Source organism: Phalangium opilio, unplaced genomic scaffold (genome assembly GCF_054372755.1).
Source record: "Phalangium opilio isolate 3A_F unplaced genomic scaffold, DU_Popi_V2 ptg000002l_1, whole genome shotgun sequence".
In the NCBI taxonomy this organism is placed as follows: domain Eukaryota; kingdom Metazoa; phylum Arthropoda; class Arachnida; order Opiliones; family Phalangiidae; genus Phalangium; species Phalangium opilio.
The window spans coordinates 14,376,844-14,397,961 of NW_028324144.1; the positions used below are offsets into that span (position 1 = coordinate 14,376,844).

The window sequence follows — 21,118 nt, forward strand, 5'->3', positions numbered from 1 at the left end:
TCTTATAATTTCCGAGAATTTTCCTTTCAAAAGGTTTTAAACACATCAAGTTTTCATAATGTTGTCAACTAAATAGCAACTCAATCAACACTTCTAAAATCTTCCCTACAAGTTCTGATATACACAGTTCACTAATTGTGACTGTGCTTAAAGAAGAAACGAACCCCTTTATCAAATATAAGGTGATAACAGCCCCCTTTTGTATTCGAAAAGACCGCATATAATACATTATTAATGAGAGTATTATTTGAAAATTAAAGTACGTTCTCCATTGAAAAGAAAAAATTTCATGATAAAATGTTTCAGAAAAATGGAATTGTTCTTGAAAAATCTGAGATAAGTAATTTTTTATTTCAATTAATATATAGGAAACTAATCCATTAGCAGTAAAATCAGGTGATTGAATTAAATTCTGAAGAGTAGTAAAATACGGATTGTCTTTAAAATTCAATAGAAAAAAATATCCGCGCTTCAGACAACTGGAAAAACTCTTATCGTTGTTTTTAAGTCTTGGGCAAACCAAGTCTTTTTTATATAATAAACATGACTCTTAAGGTCCAAAATACTTAGTAGTAGTAGAAAATGTTAGGGGTTAATAGTTACAATCTGGGTATTTTGGGCCTCTGACACCGTATTTTTCTTCTTGATAATCTCTGAAGGGGTTTTCGGTTCAGTTCAGTTATAACTGAAAACTGAACTGATCAGTTCGGTTTCCTGGCTAAACCGAACTGATAATTTCAGTTCAGTTTCAGTTCTTGAAAATCCTAACTGAAAAGTTTCAGTTCAGTTTCAGTTTTAGTCCAAAACCGATTTGAACCGAACTGTGGGAAACCTTAGTAGAGGCCGAAGTAAAAAAACGGTAATATGTTAGAATAAAAACTGTAAATTATCTGAAGGTGCTCTCTACATTCGGTAAAGATTTTACAAGTGTAAAGCCGCACCTGTTGGATACTCTAAAAATAATTCATAATAAATTACAATATTTAATCAATTATCAAAAACGTCTGAAATACCTTTTAGCAATTTCATTTTATTCGCGTGTCTCACTCTGAAGTTCAGTTCTTACATAAACCCAACATGCTTGAAGGAAATGATTCACTAGAATTTAAGTTTGGAACAATAAATGTAAGTAAGAATATTTTGTATTATTCTACCTTAGAAACGAGATGAAATAAAAGTTTAATATTGCACATGCATATAAGTTTAAAAAACACAGCACCAATCATTTTACAGGATCTCCAGAATTTGGGACCACTCATCGTAAATGGCCTTATTACATATAACGATAATTTTAGGGTTTTTCACACAGCTTATGTCCTGTGTAATATTCGAAATGTAACGTGAGCAAACTAATACAGAAATATCAGTTAAAACACATTGCAATTCAATATTTGTGTCACCTTTAACGTTAGATTAAAATTTATATCATTTCGAAACATCACGGAAACACTTTGGAAGGTCTACGGCTATCAATGTAAAATTGTGTATCACACTAAGGTTTCCCACAGTTCAGTTCAAACAGTTCAGTTTTCGGTTCAGTTCAGTTATTTTCGGTTTCAGTTTAGGGCCTAAACTGATTTGATTGCTACAGTTCAGTTTCAGTTTGCACATCTCCAAACTGATCAGTTTTCAGTTCGGTTCGGTTTATTTCTTAAACTGAACTGATAAAAACTGAACTGAAGAGATAGTTAAGTACTCTTTCGATCTATCGCGAGAAACGATATCAATACGTTCCCGCAAACATAGAACATGATGTTTTGGGGGATGTGTCGCGTAAAGTTACCTTATTAGTGTCGCGTATATTTCATCATTTATGACGCGTATATTTAATTATGCATAGAAATAAGCTTTTAATTTAAGTCCCGTGATTAGCTGGGACACAGGCTAAAAGAATACCAATAATTAGTAACTAAAAAGGGTATCATAATTAGTTAATTAGTCAAAGTTAAATTGTTCAATGCTAATAATTAGTTAATTAGTCAAAGTTAAATTGTTCAATGCTAATAATTAGTTAATTAGTCAAAGTTAAATTGTTCAATGTTAATAATTAGTTAATTAGTCAAAGTTAAATTGTTCAATGTTAATAATTAGTTAATTAGTCAAAGTTAAATTGTTCAATGTTAATAATTAGTTAATTAGTCAAAGCTAAATTGTTCAATGTTAATAATTAGTTAATTAGACAAAGTAAAAGTTAAATTGTTCAATGCTAATAATTAGTTAATTAGACAAAGTAAAAGTTAAATTGTTCAATGCTAATAATTAGTTAATTAGTCGAATTTAAATTGTTCAATGCTAACAATTAGTTAATTAGTCGAATTTAAATTGTTCAATGCTAACAATTAGTTAATTAGTCAAAGTTAAATTGTTCAATGCTAACAATTAGTTAATTAGTCAAAGTTAAATTGTTCAATGTTAATAATTAGTAGTTAGTGAAATAAACATGACTCTTAAGGTCCAAAATACTTAGTAGTAGTAGAAAATGTTAGGGGTTAATAGTTACAATCTGGGTATTTTGGGCCTCTGACACCGTATTTTTCTTCTTGATAATCTCTGAAGGGGTTTTCGGTTCAGTTCAGTTATAACTGAAAACTGAACTGATCAGTTCGGTTTCCTGGCTAAACCGAACTGATAATTTCAGTTCAGTTTCAGTTCTTGAAAATCCTAACTGAAAAGTTTCAGTTCAGTTTCAGTTTTAGTCCAAAACCGATTTGAACCGAACTGTGGGAAACCTTATATCACACCCTTGCCGTCGCAACTCAGCTGAAGGCCCCGTCAGAGAAAAAAAATTCAAAAATTAGGGTTTTCACGAACTTTTGAACGGTTTTTACGCATTGAAGGATATAACACAGGAACATGGTATTTTTTACATTAAAGCCACCACGTATCTATGGTGCAGTGGTTATCACGTCCGCTTCACACGCGGTAGGTCCCAGGTTCAAGCCCTGGTAAATACATGTTTTGTCCATCGTGATTGGGCGCTTGAATTAGCTAGATCTTTTGGAAAACTAAGTATTACCACGTATCTATGGTGTAGTGGTTATCACGTCCGCTTCACACACGGAAAGTCCCAGGTTCGAGCCCAGGTAGATACATGTTTTAACCATCGTGATTGGACATAATAATTAGTTAGATCTCTTGGAAAACTTAGACTTACCACCAGTGATGGGCACTATCATATCTTTTTTGAATCTGATACTTTATTTGATAGTTGGAAAAAAATCTACCTATCATTTGACCGATTTTGATAGTGATAGATCAGCCTATAAATGATAGGCATGAAAAATTGAGTTTGAAAGTTCCGATTCCTACGGAATTTTTTTGATACTTTTCCTGATTCATTAGTTTTTAAGAAAATTTTATTTGATTTAAATTTGATAGGTATCGCTACCTATTAAAAATATTTGAAAGCAAAAATGATATTTCTAATATATTTAATAAAATTTTAGTGAATTCCTTCCTTCCCTCTTCCCGGTAGGTCTGGAGAGAGATCTACCCGAGGCCGACTAGTAGCTACTACGCATCAGCGGTGCGCAAGTACGTCATCACTGACGTTAGAGAAAGAGAAAACCAAGTTTCAAATTTCTAAGCCTAAAGCCCCGTTTTCAATCAAGCTTTTTTGATCAAAAACGCAAGCTTTTGCTTGAAAAATCACAGCAAAACGCAAAAGCAAAATATTTAGCCGTTTTCAATCGCGCTTGGGCTGAAGCTTTAAGCTTTCATAGGCGCGCTTTTGCTTGAATGTTAGTTCAAGCAGATATCTATCCTCCGTAGATATTTGCGTTAACTTTTTGCTTTGAAGCGCGATGGAGGATGACGTCACAGTTTAGTGTCCAATAGTAATTCTCCATTTTTCATGCCTCTGAGTGTGTGTTGACCGTTCGACTCGGAGATTTTTAGTGTTATATTTTACATTGAATAACTTGTAACAACTATACTATTATTGAAAATGGGAGAAAAAAATAAATAATAAAAGAAATGCACCGGATAGAAAGATAGGCAGCTAAAAAAGGTGGCGCTGTTAAAAATTGGTGAGACATAAAGCAAACTTACGAAACCGAGGCTTAGCATACTCCGTCTTTTCGAGGTGACCGCCATATTTGTTTATAGTTGTACGGCCCCATATGCTTTGGTACCCGCCCACTATCACGTGATATCGGTAAACGCACGCTTTAAAAGCTGTGCACGACCAGTTTGAAAACGGTTAGTAGTTTTGCAGTTTGCTTTTTTCTCACGCGGTAGCGCGCTGATTGAAAATACGCTTTTTTGCCACCTCAATCGTAAGCAAAAAGCGTAAACTTTTTGCTTGATTGAAAACGAGGCTTAACGACTCGCGCCGTCGCGACTCACGCGAGAGTAAATTTTAGCGGCCGACGGTCCGGAGAAAAAAATCGCGCATGCGCCTGAAAAAAAAGAGCCTCGGTTAGGTCTCAGGGCTCTAACCCGGAATCTGCTAACTCTCGCCACCCCTCCCACGGTCCGACGGTTCCCACCCTCCCGGTGTGAACGAAAGTTTCAAGCGATGGACAATATGCCGAAGAAATGAAAGGCTGTAACTCCTCAGTTATTTTGAAGCTGTCCCTTTTCGCGGTATTTCTCCCTCCGAAGCTAGCCTGCAGATTCATTGGATTGTTTCCGCGAATCGGTTTATTTATTCTAGTGATCAGTCAAAAGAAATTACACATAAAATTAATCGGAAATTTCGCGGTAGTAAGTTAGTCACTAAGCTCCTTCTCCTTATTTCTGTTATCTATTTCATCACGGGAACTTGTAAAAACCTATCCTTGATAGGTAAAAAATTGATAGGTGCAAAATCCAAAATATTTTGATAGGTAAAAAATTGATAGGTGCGAAATCCAAAATATTTTGATAGGTAAAAAATTGATAGGGGCGAAATCCAAAATATTTTGATAGGTAAAAAATTGATAGGGGCGAAAACAAAAATATTTTGATAGGTAAAAAGATATATCGAAATAAATGTGCCCAACACTGCTTACCACGTGTCTGTGGTGTAGTGGTTATAATAAATATTTAACAATTATTTCACTTCACTTGGTTTAATAATGTGACATAGGTAGCATATTTTTTCCCTACTTTTAAAACCATTAAACTAAGTAATATTAGAAGTTCAACAGATTGTCAAAAAAATATGTTAAAAGCCACTGTAAATGGTGCTTAAATGCCTAATATTTCCTTAATACTTCCAAATAATATTAGTAAATGGCGTGAATTAATCATAGAAATGGGGTTAAAGTACACCCTAAGTGATGTCTTTTTTGGCAATGGAAAAAACAGCATATATGGTGTTTGAATGCACCATTATATTTTAGAGTGCAAATGTATGACGGTAAAGCAAACATAATTATTCAAAATTTAATTACATAAAGAATGAAGTGACAGATATTATATAAAAACGTCTTGGTTTGGACCAAGGCCGAAAAAACAAACGATATGTGTGAGGTTTATCAATTGACTGAAGTTTCAAGTATTGAAAATTTTTTTCTAGTTCTTTTTATCCACTCAATCCTTAATCAATATTTAATTCAGTCAACTGATTTTACTGTTAATCGATCTAGTCCCTCTAAATTAATTGAAAAAATTACATATCTACGCTTTTTCAAGAACAATTAATTTCATGATAAAATGTTTTCGGAAAATGTAATTTTTCTTGAAAAAGCGTAGATATGTAATTTTTTCAATTAATTTAGAGGGACTAGATCGATAAACTGTAAAATCAGTTGATTGAATTAAATATTGATTAAGGATTGAGTGGATAAAAAGAACTAGAAAAAAAATTTCAATACCTGAAACTTCAGTCAATTGATAAACCTCACACATATCGTTTGTTTTTTCGGCCTTGGTCCAAACCATGAACGAAATAGTGAACAATCCAGGACTTAACAGCCGTACCTTTGCACGCACAAAGCGAGACGTCCACTAGTTGTAACAAGAAGGGGGTGGAAAAATAGGAGGAGGGGATGGAATTCTGAGAGAGAGAAAAAAATTGGGGACAAATTGGAGCGGTTATTTCCGGTTTTGCTAACGCCATCTGCGGGAGAACAAATAAAGTAGAATATTTGAACTTATAAAGGGTAATGGCGTGAAACGTTATCTCTGGTTCGCTTTTCGTCAAATTATTTTAATTTGGTAGTTATTAAAGTAAAATGGGTAAGAATAAGCACTGTGTATTTCCGAACTGTAACAGTGATAGCCGGTATTCACATAAACCGCACATGCAAGGAGTGGAATTTGTTGCATTTCCAAAGCTTAAACAGAAATCTGAGTACTGTATTCAATGGGTTAAGTGGCTATCACAGTTTAAACCTGGTTTTAATGTTAATAACGTCAATTATGATACGTTTTTGTGCTCAAAACACCTAAACGATGAATTTTTTAAAGGCCAATTATGGCTTAAATATCCAAAACCCCCAGGTATGTGTTTTTATTTATAGCCAAATTTGTTACGTATCACATATTCACACACCCTTTTTTTAGTTGTGAAGATAATCAAACCCCCAGTGTCAATTCTAAAGGAACAAGAAACAAAGGTAGATCATTTTCCTGAAGTATCCAAAACAACCCAACGAATACCAATACTAATGTCAGCGGTAGAAAATCTCAATTCTGCCAACGAGGACTTCGCCGTTATATCAGCGTCACTTGTAAACGCGGTGGATGTACATATGCCCCAAAATATTGATCTTATTGATAATGCAGTTACACATGAACGAGCCCCTGTGAAGATATATAATAAAAAATCTACGGAAACTGTTCCAAAACCAATACTACAAAATCTCCTTGATCATGATTATGGGAAAACCACCTTTTCTGATCAACAATCAAATGATCAGCATTTGTCAGTATTTGATGATTATCGTTCCATTGATGTACTAAACGAGTGTAGCCATCAGCATATCCCATTCGTTGTTGGAGCAAATGCTGTTGAGTTAGTGTCTCATGCTGAAACTGTTTTAACATTGAAAAAATCACTGGTCGAAGATACATTCTCATCCTATGATTTTCCTAAGGATTGGGCGATAAATTTTGAAGATGGCATGAAAATGTTAAAGATTAACTATGAGACTGGGGGTGTTGTTATTTTAATAGCAATTTGTACCGAATTTAACGTTTCACTGAGAATAATGAACAGGTCAATAACAAAGCACCCTCTTATCCCAGAGTTCCCTTCAAAAATATTGTGCCATGAAGATTTAACAAAGTTCTTGAAGAAACTTAATTCGCTTCAAATTTGTTCTGGAACTCGTGAGAACGTTTACTGCAAGATGTTTGAAGAAAAGTCTGTTCCGAATGGTGCTAGGTGTTGGATTAGTGATTCCATCCGTCACACTTCCTGTTGCCTTTTATCGCAAATGAAAAGGTGTGGCAATTGCGTGAAATTAAGAAATTCATTTCGTGTTGAACTTTTCAGACAGAAAAAAGAAAAGAAAAGAATGTCTTCATTTAAAAATATGAGTAATTCAGAACTTATTTTCCAATTAAAGAAGAGCAAATCTGATGGAATCACCTTGAAGAAGAAATTAAGTAGAAGGGAAAAAACAATTAGCAAATTGATTATGAAAACTGGTGAGACAAGTGGTGCCAAAGCGGAAGACTGGCTTACAGATATTCTGACTAAAAACATAAATGTCAAATCTGACGAAGAACTAGCCAACCTTGACTTTCCAAAGCATTTCTTGGCTACACAATTAAAGATGAGCCAATTAAAAAGTAAAAAGTGTCGTAGGTGGCATCCATTAGTGGTTCATTGGTGTCTCTTCATGTATCATCAGGCTCCCAAGTTATATAAATCACTTGAAAATTCAGGAATTTTACATTTGCCTAGTTATCAAACATTATTAAGACACACACCAGATGTGGGTCGCAAACCTAATTTTCAACCAGGAATGTTCATACAGCTAGCTCATGACCTAAAGCTGAATACACTTGAAGAAAATCAAAAATACTTCTACCTGCTATTAGATGAGATGAAGATTAAAGAAGATCTTATATATAGTAAAAAAAACTGGAGATCTTATTGGGTATACGAAAATCAAGGATCCTTACGACAAAATAGCTGCAATCAATCCTGAGCTCTTTGACCAAAAGGAAAAGCCCATAGCAACACATGCTTTGGTTCTTATGGTAAGAGGTGCTACCACGAGACTTAAAGCGCCAATAGCTCATTTTCCAACAGACACTATCAGTGGTGATGAGCTTCACTTTATAGTTTGGCGAGCAATTTCGCTCTTAGAATTAAAAGGATTTAAAATCATTGCTGTAATTGGAGACGGTGCGTCAACAAACAGGAAAGTCTTCACAAAACACCATGGCCATGAAGATGGATGCTACAAGTGTAAAAACGTACATGCTTCGGATGAAGATCGATTTATTTATTTCGTATTTGACCCACCACATTTAATTAAAACGGTTCGGAATTGCCTCTTAAACAGCAGAGATGGGTGTAAATTCAGATTAATGTTCAAAAACGGACAGTATATGGTTTGGAACACCATTATAGATTTGTTTGAAAGAGAGCGTTCTAGGTCAACCTTAAAAAAGGCTTTCCGCCTTACTGACGACCACGTATACCCCCAAGCTCAACAGAAAATGAAAGTTAAACTGGCAACTCAAGTATTAAGTGAATCAGTTGCGAATGCAATCTGTGAAGAATTTGGCGAGGAGAAGTCGGAAACCATAAAATTTCTGAGAACATTTAACCGGTGGTTTGACTGTATGAACACGAGGAATTTTCAAGAAGGTTATCACACTCGTAACCCATGGGTGAACCCGTACAAAACCTTAAACGATAAAAGGCTAAAGGTGATATTTTAGAGACGCTCCCATTGTTTTTTAAGTTAGCACTCATCTACAATATTTAATATTTCAGTGGCTCCGAAATGACTTCCTGCAATATCTTAGCGATTGGGAAAATGATGTTCAAAATAGACGGAAAATTAATGGAAAGCCATACACCCCTGAGGAAAGGAAAAAAATGCTTTTAAGCCAAGAGACTTTATCAGGATTCAAACAAACAAGTACGTAGTTTGTTACGACCATGCAATACAATTCAATAAGAATTATTTTTGTCAACGAAAAAAAACAATATTTAATGGTCAATTTTAAGTCTTTCATTTAAAGCCTTCCAAATGAATGTCAGTGTTATTAAAATTAACCAATATATGTCAGGTATTAAATATTTATCTTGAATTAAAAATATTGATTCGTATTAATTTATATTTGCAGCCATGGCTATTGTAGAAATGATAGAGTTCTTGCTTTCCAAAGGCGCGATGTTTGTATTGACGGCAAATGTTAATCAAGATCCATTAGAAAATGAATTTAGTCGTCAACGACAGGCAAATGGCTCCGGACAACATCCAACATACCAGCAGGTGTGCGACAACAATCCCAAGCTTCGAGCTATAAAACGAGGGAAAATGAAACTTACAATAAAGGGCAAGAATTGTACCAACAATAATAATTCTTAAATTCGTTTATTTGTAACAAATAAGTGTCATAATGAATTATTGGTTCTTTTAAAAAAGACGCATGTTTGACTAGATTATTTGTTCGCGGTTCCCTGATTGCTAATATCTTGGAGGTCTTTTCTTAAAGCTTTCTTAGCCCTTGCTTTCTGGTTTTTCTTCCTTTGAGCTTCTTTCATGTCATCTTTTTCGCTTCTTACATGGCCATTTCCCTCGATGTTGATGAATTTATTAATCATAATGTTAAAGATTTTCTCCCCCATTGCGTAATCTACATTGCATTTATCTAAGGCTTCAATCCAAAAGTTTTTAACGTCCTCATTGTTTGTTAGTAAACTTTTAACTTTGGATTTCCTATCAAACTGTTGCTTATGTGTTTTACAGAAGACTTCTGAAACAATTGAATGAATCCTGCTGAACGTTTTGAACGTTTTATCCGTAGCATAGATAAGACCACCTCGATCTTGTAGTTCAGTCCACTTGCGAGTCGTTAATTCTACAGAATCTGGGTCGGTTTTTTCACATGTGAACTCATTATACAGTCGACGTCCTTCTCTTGTTGATTGTAGACTTCTTAAAGTAGCTCCTATTACGTAGTATAGCGCTCCGTCATTTCCCTTACTTTTCACCGGTGCTTCGCCTGGACTGAAAAGTTCGCTTGGATCGTTGTACCTTAAACTCCTTGTCAATATTTCACCTAACATAAACTGTACAGCCCTTTTCTTATCGAACGTTGTGACTTTAGGTTCCTTTTGAGGTTTAAAATGAGTTTAGATTATTCTGCAACATATTTTAATTGTTTGACCTACATTTATATTAGTTGTTGTAGCCAATATTGCTTCCATAAACTTGGTAGAGTGTTTGATATTCTCTGACTTTGTGAGAAATTTATCCATTGGCGTTTTGGTAAATAATTCTTGCAATTCTATTTTAAATGCATGCATAGTATCTGGGTTACGTAATTGAATTCCCCATACTAGAAATGCTGCTTCCTCTGGTTTCAGATCCATTTCTTCTAAGGCTATTTCGATAGCTCCGCAAGCAAATTTGAAGACATTTAAAAACATCGCATCATATCTGACTAGATCAACTATTTTTTCTTTTGGTTTCTGCCTTTCTTTCTTCGCTGATGGGTCTAGGGTTGGGATTATAGCCTCAAGTTTAACTGGCAGTGGCTTCATAGTTTCCGTTTGAAGAGGTTGTTTCATCGGTGATTTCCATCTCCTCTTTTTCATCTTTGGCTTTGGTGGGGTATTTTCACTAAAGAAGGTGAAAGTATTAGTATCACGAAATCATAGACAATGCGATGTTAATTATAGGTACCATTTTACTTTCGAAGTACTCGCTAAAGGTTCATCTTTATCAGATTCAAAATCACTGTTATCAAAAATTTTATCACAAGATTCTAAAAAGTCATCGAAAGAATCGTTACGAGTATTTTGATTACTATCACAGTCAGAGTCTGCGGAGATTAAGCATGTATTAATTAGTATAATGTATTAATTACGATAATATAGGGGGAAACCTTTAGTACCAGATAAAATAATAACAGGAGGTGAAATTCCCAAAGTATCATAAGTGTTTAGACGAAACATTCTGATAGAAATGTAAAAAATGCTAAGTACATAATTTATTAAGAAACAAGCTCAATTCCAATTTTAATGTATTTTAAACAAGTACTTACTTTCCTTCACGCTTGCAGCAACCTCAATCTTAATGAAACTTTAAATACGACGCCAACAACGTGAAGCTCACACGGTCACATCACCGTCACACACCATGCCGCCATTTAAAAGGAGTTAGCAACCCTCTCACGTGACTTTAAATTCTGTCCCTAAAATGACGTAGTACCGCTAGCGCGAATTTGTCTCAACAGGGGGCAACAGTAGCCGCTTGTTACACATAGTGGACGGGGTTTTTCGTTAAAGGTATGTCCTGGATTGTTCACTATTTCGTTCATGTCCAAACCAAGACGTTTTTATATAATTATAATCAGCTTTTCCATTGAAAAGATATTTAAAGCTAATTGATTTTCCCAAAATCTAAATTTCACTATTTTCAAGGCTAGAACTTAAGTTGTTATCGCAGACAATTATAAAATAGATCACCGGACAGACCATGTAATGGCGCTATTTTTAGGTATTTTTCCACATTTTTTAATCCTAAATTTATTTAGATTAGCTCCCTAGAATGTTCAGCCCCTAATATTTCAGTGCTTTATGTTTTGGTCGCTAGTTCAGTTTTTTTCCGCAGATGGTGCTCGTTGAGTAATACGAATTTTGGCGGCTAGCGAGGGCAGAAAGAGACTTGAATATACAGGGTATACAGGGTGCTGTGTTCATAAAAATGTTATAATTAGACAATTCTGAAAACAATTTGAATTTTCGAGTAAATTTAATCATTCTTGACAGCAATATTTAATTATACGTATATATCTGAAGTTTTTTAGTCTTTCTGACGTATAGAAATACCAAACAGAATCTGTTATACACTATTGTGTAACACCCTGTATTTTGAGTTTTTGATATGTTACCCCCAGGATGTTAGACGCTTGCTTTATTGTTAGCGAAGGGGTGTTCTTTGGCGTTTTCCTTTCACTTCTCTCGTAACGCTGGCATGGAGCAATAACAAAGGATACCCGGATTACAAATAACTATATGTAAAGGCGTTTTAAACTAGAACTCCTGTTGTTACGGCTCCATGGGATCGCTCGAAATTGGCAAACTAAATTCCTAGAAAAGGTTTCAGCTATTCAGAACTGTCTATACATAGAGTCCTACTCCTATTGTTCGAATAATCTAGAATGCGTGAAGGTCATGGTTCTCAGGGCAACATAGTCTTTGAAATCATTCTTAGTGAGAGCACCATAGTATTAGCTACAAGACTGAAATTTTGTGATTCTTCAAGGGGTTCTGAAAACCATAAAGAGCGTTCCATATCTCTTTGTTTTCATTAATTGTTTTTGTTAAAAAATTAAAATGCCCTTAAAAAAGGGAGTTGTAATGAATAGCCGGAGCAAACGGGCTCAATCGATTAGGAAAATGTATCGCGAAAAGCGCAAACAAACAGAATGTTGTAGAAATGGGCGCTTGCGGAATTTACGATAAAATATAATTAAACCAACCCGCAGAATTTGAAACTACTTTCTTTTCTAAGATATTTCTACCTTATGTAGAAATGTATACGCCTAAGCTTTTCTCAATCAATAGGGAGAGGGCAAACCCATTCTTGCCACGTCATAGGCTTATATCTCTTACCTCGATTCCATCCCCCTAACGGGGAAATTTCAGTATCGCGCCTACAAACGCTGCCCTAGGTAGAGGTATAAAATGACGTCGGATGTTCTTTCCCTCCCTGACAAACGCCCTCTCCCTATAACTGCGGGTATGAAAGAGTTTGTTTTCAAATGTATTGAAATGTAGTTTTCCCGAGGGGCAAGTCAAATGTGTATTCCGGTGTACACTTTACTCTGCATTACCAAATAATATCAAATTTTCGCGAGTATTAGTAAATAACATTGTATTACCAAGTGTAATGTGTATACGGTGTACACCTTTCCAAAGAGTGATTTACCCCTCGAGTTTTCCTGGGTGAAAACCTAACGCGAGATCCAACTCAACACGAATACTTCTTCCATCCACAAAACTTTTCCCCTTATTTGCACTTGTACCCATTGTCTAATTGCCCCGAGGCAGAGCAGCCCGGAGACACTCCCACTCACCTATGGAAAGAGGCTGGGAACTTAGAATAGAATAGATTCGCGACGGATTACCGCCCCTATACTCGTTACAGATTTAGTTGTCACCAGGACCGAACATGTTGTTGCCATATTTTCTTATACATTTATAACAAGGCTACACCTTTACCTTTGCTGTAAGGCAATTGTAGTGGTATTAAAGTTGAGGAAAAAATTCGTCAAAACGAGACAAATGTTCACTATTACTAAATTTTAGCCCCTATCGGAAAAATTCCGAAACTTTTTTCTCTGACGGGGCCTGAAGCTTCGGTATCCGAAATTTTTATGATGATTCCAGTAGAACTCTTTGTGCTAAAACATTTATACACAAACATAGTAAAAAAACTTTAAACGGAGCCTCCGAAATTATCTAGGACCGTGCCTATCGCGAAGCGAGAATATATTTTTAACTAATTTAGTTCGCTATGTTTTTTTGCTTGGTGGCGCTTTTAGTGAAGCCGAGGTCGCGGATAGTAAGAAAACGTTTTAGAAAATTTCCGAAGACCTTTACTAAACAATCATGCCAAAGAAGTAAAGGATAAAAAAATTAAAGGTTATGAAGGGGTAAAAACATTCCTCTTATGGTATAATAAAATTGAATTAGCAACTTCAAGAAGTTTTGTTTTACTAAAAACACAACGATGTTAAATTCTCATAATTAATTTTGTTGTCCATACAATGATTACAATCTAACCAAAAGATTCAATACAAGTTGGGAAAACCAAAATATTACCTCTCCGTGTCGAGAAGATTATATAAACTTAAGTATCCAATGAAAACGTCGACCTTTTTGCCCTCATCCTTTCCCGCGCTTTGCGCTTCCTCATTTCATCCTTACTCTCAACATTATCTTCCTCCATTTTACATACAAAAATCAAATACTCACAAAAAGAAGCGGCAAAAACCTGCTGGCCCTATACAACCACTAAATTTGACTTAATGTCCAATTTCCAACAACAATAATATACCGGTAGTTTAATTGACAACCTACTAGCATCGAAATTCTCATTAAGAATGGCTCCCGCGGATAAAAAAGGGCAATTTTCAACTAGGTGGGTGTTATCTCATTAGATTTGAAAAATATCATTTGTCTTTTTTACCAATGCCTAACCGTTTGGATTTTTTTAAAGCAATCTTAGCACCAAAAAATATTTTTTGATACAAAATAAATGTTTTATATTCTTATTAAGAATAAAACAAGAGGATAAAAAAGGTCTGTCCTCTCGTAATTTTTTAAGCTTTTATCATGATTACTCTATACAACAGTAACAAGGAGTATAAACCCATTAGTGGAAGCAGTATTTTTTTTTCCGAAACAATATCGCTTATGTTTATCCTCTCTAGACTTCGCTAAAAACGTATTACTCCTACGTAAAATATTAATAGACAGGCAAGGATTCATACCATTAAAGAAGGAGCGCAATATTATCCATATTTTCATTTCATATACAGAGAAAAGAAATTATTATGTTTCTGAGAGGAGCTTCCCATTTTTGTTGTTGTTTTGAAAAATATATCGCAATGCACGGGCCTTGATAGTATAGGAGGCAATGAATGAAATATATCACAATGCACGCGCCTTGATAGATATAGGAGGCAATGAATGAAATATATCACAATGCACGCGCCTTGATAGATATAGGAGGCAATGAATGAAATATATCACAATGCACAGGCCTTGATAGATATAGGAGGCAATGAAGGAAATATATCGCATGCACGCGCCTTGATAGATATAGGAGGCAATGAATGAAATATATCACAATGCACAGGCCTTGATAGATATAGGAGGCAATGAAGGAAATATATCGCATGCACGGGCCTTGGTAGATATAGGAGGCAATGATAATCTCTCTCTTTGCACGAGAGGTTTATCTTTAATATTTAAATAAATATAATTATTTTTAATTATTTTAATCTTCAATAATTAACATTAATAATAGTTAAATCGTTAAAAATAAAGTTATACCTATTATCATCTCAAACTTTGCTAATATTGACGTTTAAAGTGAAGGGTACCCCTCTTGCCCGCTTTCTTCAAATTTTGGGGTATATATACGATTCGTTTCCATTATAATAGTAAGGAAAAAGCGCAATTGCGAAAACCTTTGGTGGCGATCCCACCTTAGGGAGGCTAGACGTTTCTCGTAACCCTAGCTGATCGCCGCGTATATCCTAAAACCAAACGATGATAATGGAGTAGAAGCCAATGATACAGATTGGTGTCTATGTGGAATAGACGGAAGACCAGTGGATGGTGGTGTTAGAAGCCAGTGTAAGTGCAGACTGGTGTCAATGTGGGATTGACAAAGAACAGAAGATGGTGGTGATTGGAAGCCAGTGTGTACAGACTGCTGTCCAAGTCGAATGGACGAAGACCAGAAGATGGTGGTGATTAGAAGCCAGTATGTACAGACTGGTGTCCGTGTGGGATGGACATAGACCAGAAGATGGTGGTGATTAGAAGCCAGTATGTATAGACTGGTGTCCGTGTGGGATGGACAAAGACCAGAAGATGGTGCTGTGAGAACTCAAGTAGAGGAGCCATTTCCGTGACTGTGAAAGCAGTTCGGAAATGGCGAACACGTTTGCTCCGATACGCAAACTGCGAACGCGGTCACGTGGGTGTAACAACGGACAGACAGACAGACAGACACACAGACAGACAGACAGACACACAGACACGGCCGTTACAGAACCTCTCCTGGACTACGTCACACGGAGAGGTAAAAACGTAAATAGCCCCTAAAGCAATTACGTTAATTTATGGGTGAAACCTTTCTCTTTCATAAAATTTTTATAATTGGTTCCTAAAAAGCAACTATAATTTATGGAAGACCCCGGTAGCAACGGTAATAAAAGCGCCATCTAGTACACATATTGGGTGAAAATATTTCCTCTATAATAACAATAATCTAAGCTTTGTCTATGAAGAGATTTCCACATTAAGATGTGGCTTGTTTGCAGGTGGTTCTCTTTACAATGCATAGAGGGGTCGTGGCTAGCCCCTGTGCCAAAGCTAATCTACAGCGCCCTATACTAACTATTACCGTTAACCTCTGCAATTTTTAATGGAAAGGAGAAACCGGGTTAGACCGCGGAGGAAAACTCCTGTTAACAAGGGGGGGGGAGAACTTGCAAACTCTACGCAGAAGGATATGTTCCCAGATTTTCACCCGGTGCCACAGTCCGGGATCGAAACCGGGATCCTCTTGCTGCGATGCTAAAGCGCTAACCGCTACGCCACCCCACTCTGATAGTTCCCCACATAAATATCGACACGCACGGGCCTAGATCATTTTGCAGGCTTCGTTTTAGTTAACCATGGTTTATTTAAGAAAAATTATATTTAGGATATACCTTAAATTGTGGCGCGGAGTTTAGGGCTTTGGAGTTTGGGGACGATTAAAGCCGGTCGCGTACAAAATAACTTCAACTTTAAGTAACATTTAAAAAAATATAACTTTATTTACATGAAGTTTAATAATGTGAGAAACATCTTTTCATAGAACCTCCTGGTTCCGCGGGTAAAGAAAATCTGCCCTTTTTGGGCTCCTTCTTTTGGGGACTCAATTCACTCAAAAGAGTTGTTATCTTTAATCTTTGAAAGGGGATTCACCCCTTTCCTTATGGAAAGTTTTTAGGAGAGGACCGTAGGTATTTTTAACGGGGGAGGGCTAAAGCTAGAAGCCTCGACCTTGGTCCTCTCTCGTGGCAGGGCGATCTCAGCGATCTTTTAAGATAGGATATTTCGTACTATCAAAAGTAAATCATTGAAACATATGAAGTACGAAACTTGGGCGTCACAATCCCCCCCGGCCAGGGGTGCCGATATGTAGTTACAGGCACCAAAGGGGAGATAGTGGGTGAGCGCGGCATCGTAAAAATGAGATTAACAGTCAAACAAGTAAATACACACAGAAAAGAAAAATTACAAAAAGCTCAACAACGAGATATTTCAATTACACAATGTTAAAGGAAGGTTGTTGCGCGACAATCCAAAAATTTTTAACAAAAGAACAAAATAGTAATATTATAATGAAAACCATGACCTAAGCCGGATAACGGACGATTGGTTTTGGATTACGTGTTGGTTTTGTAGTGGCAATACAGTCTGACAACGAGCTAGTAACGCTATCATTTCTAGTGCGCGCCCTGGAGGGTTTGACAATAGGGTTAGGCAAGACCTGCGCTGGGGACAGTGGAGCAGATTCACGAAGCTGATAAGGTTTCATATTCTGGACGTGGTGGGTGCCCATGGGAATGATTTTGGAGCCTTTGCGCTCAATTAAAACGTAGTTTACGTCTGAAGATTGGCGTTGGACCTCATATGGACCAACAAAGCGCTCCGACAGTTTCTTAGTCACACGTGCTGCCTTGTTTGACAAAACATGTGACCTAACCAAAACCTGTTGGCCAACAACGTATACGACGTGTCTGTGGTCCTTATCATATGCCTTTTTCTGTTTCACATGCGCCTGTTCCCTAGCAGCTATCACATTTTCGTGAATAATTTTATTCCGTTCGACCAGTCTAGCAACGTGGGCAGAGGGAGTGACGTCCTCGACTTGAGTAACCTTAGCTAAGACCCTTTGTAATGGAAGTTTCATTTCCCTTCCGGTGAGCATATAATGCGGACTATATCCGGTGGAAGAGTTTACCGCGGAGCGGAGGGCAAAAGCTAATATAGGGAGCTCCTCGTCCCATTTTTGGTGCTGACCTTCGACGTAAGAAGCTATCATTGGCTTAATAGTGCGATTTTCGCGCTCTGTTGGGTTAGACTGAGGGTGATAGGTTGTCGTGTTACGGACCTTAACTCCCCAGTCGTAGCATACTTCCAGAAAATAATCGGAATTAAATTGACTACCGTTGTCAACTATAAGGATGCGAGGTACGCCATAGCGTGGGAAAACCTCATCGGTGAGCCTTTTGGCGATAGCGATTGAAGTTCCAGCTCGCAAAGGGAAAAGTTCCACGTATTTGGAAAAGTTATCCACTATCACCAAGAGAAAGGTGTTTCGTTTGGGGCTAAGCGGGAACGGACCCATGAGATCCGCGCATATCACTTCCCAAGCTTCAGTAGGCTTAATATTGTGAAGAAGCCCCGCTGGCTTTTGATTGTCGCTTTTGAATTTTTGGCACTTGTCGCAAGAGCCAACGTAACGAGCGCAGTCTGGACCCATAGTGTCCCAATAAACTGTGTTCTTCAAGCGCCAAAGGGTGCGTTTGACCCCGAAATGACCCGCGGTAGGGTCGTCGTGAAGTTCGCGCAGAACGTTGTATTGTAAGGACGGAGGAATTACAGGGAGCCACGCTATTGGTTGCGTTAGTTTAGCCTCATGCCGTCGTCTTCAGTGACGCAATAGTTAGAACCCTTATTTTTAATTTTGCGTGCTAATTTGGGCGCGTTAGGGAGCTCTCCCGTTAATACATAGGTTTTAAGGGCCTGAACTTGGGGGTCCCTATCTTGAGCTTCGGCGAGCGTTCGCAACTCTCGAATAGGATTACTATTGGTTTCATGCGCCGCAATGGCACTAACATTGGGAATGTCCCTGATTTGGTCATCTAGCTGACAGCAAATTTCCTCAAAACGTGTGGAGTCCGTTAGATCATTATCAGTCGTGTCAATGGGGCAACGTGACAGAGCGTCGGCAACAACGTTGTCTTTACCTTTACGGTGCTCTACCTTAAAATTAAACTCTTGTAATTCGACTGCCCAACGGGTTAATTTCGAAGATGCGTTTTTCATTTTTGAAAGAAATTGCAAAGCACTATTGTCAGTGATTAACGTGAACGCGACGCAGTCCAAATAGTGTCGATATTTATTCGCGCTCCATACGACCGCTAATAGCTCGCGCTCGGTGGCATGGTAACGAGTCTCTGCCTCCTTAAGTTTTTTACTGGCGAAAGATATTACGCGTTCCTTTTTGTCTCGATCAACTTGATACAATATGGCGCCTAATCCCACGAGACTCGCGTCTGTACGCAAGAAAAACGGTAGCGAGTAATCTGGGTAGCTAAGTATGGGAGGCTCGATTAGTTTCGCTTTAATAGCTATGAAACTAGTTTCACATTCGTCCGACCATTGGAGTCGGGTTGACGTCACGTTTTTTGTCAGATTGGTTAGGGGTAATGCCAAGTCCGAGAAATTTTGTATAAATTCACGGTACCACCCTACCATGCCAAGGAACGATCGAAATTCTTTCACGTTTTTAGGGCGTGGAAAGTTTCGGATTGCCTGGGTCTTTGTTAAATCGGTCTCTATACCTTGAGAGCTCACTTTGAATCCGAGGTACATAACCTGAAGTTGCATGAAGAGACATTTTTCTTTCTTACATGTCAACCCCGTTTCTTTCAAACGCGTGAGTACGTGTCCCACGTCTTTTATGTGTAAGTCAACTGCGGGCGACCTTACCAACAGGTCATCGAAGTAGATCTCAGTGTTTTTGGTGAGGGTTGCTTCAAAAATGAATTCCATACACCTTTGAAAGGTAGCGGGTGAATTTTTTAAGCCAAATGGCAAAACATTGAATTCATACAGTCCTTTATGCGTGACAAAGGCTGTGAAAGGCTTAGCACGCTCCTCCAGCTCTATTTGCCAGAATCCATCCTTCAGATCCAACACTGAGAAATACTTTGACCCCTGTAGGCGATCCACCTGTTGTCTTATCAACGGTATTGGATAAACATCGGGGACAGTGATGGAATTCAGTTTACGGAAATCCCCGCAAAACCGAAAATCTTCCTGCGTGTGGTCTGATTCTTCCCCTTCTGGTGCATTTATCCCCTTAGTCGGGGTCGCATAATAGTATCGAATGGATTAATGTCGAATAGAGAGTTGCTCCTTCAATTTACAAATTTAACCTAGAGTCGAAAGGAATTGTATCGAACGTCCTTAAAGTCGAAAAAATTCGCTTTCTTAGGATTAGCAGCGAACCACATTTTGACAAATTTGATTAGTATCGAATGGAATGAGGATGAAAATAACAAAATCGGAATACGGTCGACACGGAACTATGTCGTACGTCATTATAGTCGAAACATAGCTTGTGATGGGTAAGTGGCTTATTAGGTTTGGTTAGGTTGAGGTTAGGCTTGGTTCGGTTAGTTTCAGATGAGGTGAGGTTAGGTTCAGGTTATTTATTCTCAATTATGTAATAGGATGGATAACAACAACGTCGCTTTTAATGACGTTGAGTCCTCATTAAACAAATGAAAGCTTGCCTAAATTACCTTAAAAAGTGACGTAATTAGACCAAGAATTGGTAGGATTTTACTTCATTCTGATTAATTAGACCACGAGGAGTTCGAAAAACGAAGTGAACAAATTCTAAACAGCCGAAAGTTGATCAAAAACGTTTTGAAATTTTCAAAATTGCATGTACTTACCACCATTAAGACCGCTGAGCGCCATAACGCGTTCTGCTCTCAATCTTGAAAAATTCTAGGGGGTAAACATAATAACAAAAGACTCGCGACGGAAATAAATCTATGAAATTTTAAACACCTGCGTAAATTATTTCGAAAGGTAATGAAGATAAACAACAAAATTTTGCAAAGGCGTAATATTATTTCGAAAAGTAAATGAAGATAAACAAGAAAATTTTGAAATAGGTGTAATTTTAATTGCGAAAAATATTTCTGAAAAATGTTTCAATTACTTCCCAAACAATCTTATGCCTTTTCCAAAATATTGATGTTTATCTTAATTTTCTTCCCAAATTATGTTTCGCCTATTCCAAAATATTGTTGTTTATCTTTATGTACGTTTCGAAATAATATCACGCCTTTTCCAAAATTTTGTTTGTTATCTTCATTTACTTCCCAAATAATATTATACCTTTTCCAAAATTTGATATTTTCATTTATTTAGTTTCCTAAATAATATTACGTCTTTTCC

The 21,118-nt window shown here is 37.0% G+C and overlaps 2 protein-coding genes, 1 long non-coding RNA gene and 2 other non-coding genes across 9 annotated transcripts; 3 read left to right on the forward strand and 2 right to left on the reverse strand.

Annotated features, from left to right (window-relative positions):
• Positions 1-836: 836 nt before the first annotated feature.
• LOC149720108 (uncharacterized) lies at positions 837-1,493 on the reverse strand. The gene is made up of 3 exons (XR_016376461.1): positions 1,401-1,493; positions 1,014-1,317; positions 837-953 (listed from the first exon to the last, which is right to left on the reverse strand). It is a non-coding gene; the product is annotated as an uncharacterized LOC149720108 (long non-coding RNA).
• Positions 1,494-2,881: 1,388 nt separating this feature from the next.
• On the forward strand, positions 2,882-2,954 carry TRNAV-CAC (transfer RNA valine (anticodon CAC)). The gene has a single exon. It is a non-coding gene; the product is annotated as a tRNA-Val (tRNA).
• Positions 2,955-3,019: 65 nt separating this feature from the next.
• TRNAV-CAC (transfer RNA valine (anticodon CAC)) lies at positions 3,020-3,092 on the forward strand. Its single transcript has one exon. It is a non-coding gene; the product is annotated as a tRNA-Val (tRNA).
• A 2,771-nt stretch (positions 3,093-5,863) lies between these two features.
• LOC149720111 (uncharacterized) lies at positions 5,864-9,975 on the forward strand. 5 transcript variants are annotated; one of them, XR_016376458.1, is made up of 4 exons: positions 5,864-6,089; positions 6,149-6,429; positions 6,493-8,817; positions 8,885-9,975. XR_016376458.1 is itself a non-coding variant. In XM_089858656.1 (3 exons), exons 1-3 carry the CDS (start codon positions 6,162-6,164, stop codon positions 7,525-7,527), a joined length of 1,179 nt encoding a protein of 392 aa, XP_089714782.1. In that variant the 5' UTR covers positions 6,107-6,161; the 3' UTR covers positions 7,528-7,630. The 5 variants fall into 5 exon arrangements, 2 of the variants coding, with proteins under 2 accessions (XP_089714782.1, XP_089714791.1); XR_016376460.1 differs by having other exon boundaries at positions 6,203-6,429; XR_016376457.1 differs by lacking the exon at positions 5,864-6,089 and having other exon boundaries at positions 6,107-6,429.
• Positions 9,560-13,423, reverse strand: LOC149720112 (uncharacterized). The gene is made up of 5 exons (XM_089860714.1): positions 11,017-13,423; positions 10,806-10,944; positions 10,460-10,742; positions 10,292-10,357; positions 9,560-10,231 (listed from the first exon to the last, which is right to left on the reverse strand). The coding sequence occupies exons 1-5, from the start codon at positions 11,075-11,077 to the stop codon at positions 9,560-9,562; spliced, it is 1,221 nt and encodes a 406-aa protein (XP_089716840.1). The 5' UTR covers positions 11,078-13,423.
• Between the last annotated feature and the right edge of the window lie 7,695 nt (positions 13,424-21,118).

Excerpts from the sequence above, each read along its gene's own strand:
- LOC149720112 (XM_089860714.1), bottom strand. The coding sequence starts at position 11,077 with ATGTTTCGTCTAAACACTTATGATACTTTGGGAATTTCACCTCCTGTT. Across the intron at positions 10,743-10,805 it reads AGTACTTCGAAAGTAAAATG|TGAAAATACCCCACCAAAGC; the intron begins GTACCTATAATT and ends CACCTTCTTTAG. Across the intron at positions 10,358-10,459 it reads CAGAGGAAGCAGCATTTCTA|TCAGAGAATATCAAACACTC; the intron begins GTATGGGGAATT and ends TTTCTCACAAAG.
- LOC149720111 (XM_089858656.1), top strand. The coding sequence starts at position 6,162 with ATGGGTAAGAATAAGCACTGTGTATTTCCGAACTGTAACAGTGATAGC. Across the intron at positions 6,430-6,492 it reads TAAATATCCAAAACCCCCAG|TTGTGAAGATAATCAAACCC; the intron begins GTATGTGTTTTT and ends CCCTTTTTTTAG. Across the intron at positions 7,376-7,499 it reads CTTTTATCGCAAATGAAAAG|AAGAGCAAATCTGATGGAAT; the intron begins GTGTGGCAATTG and ends TTCCAATTAAAG.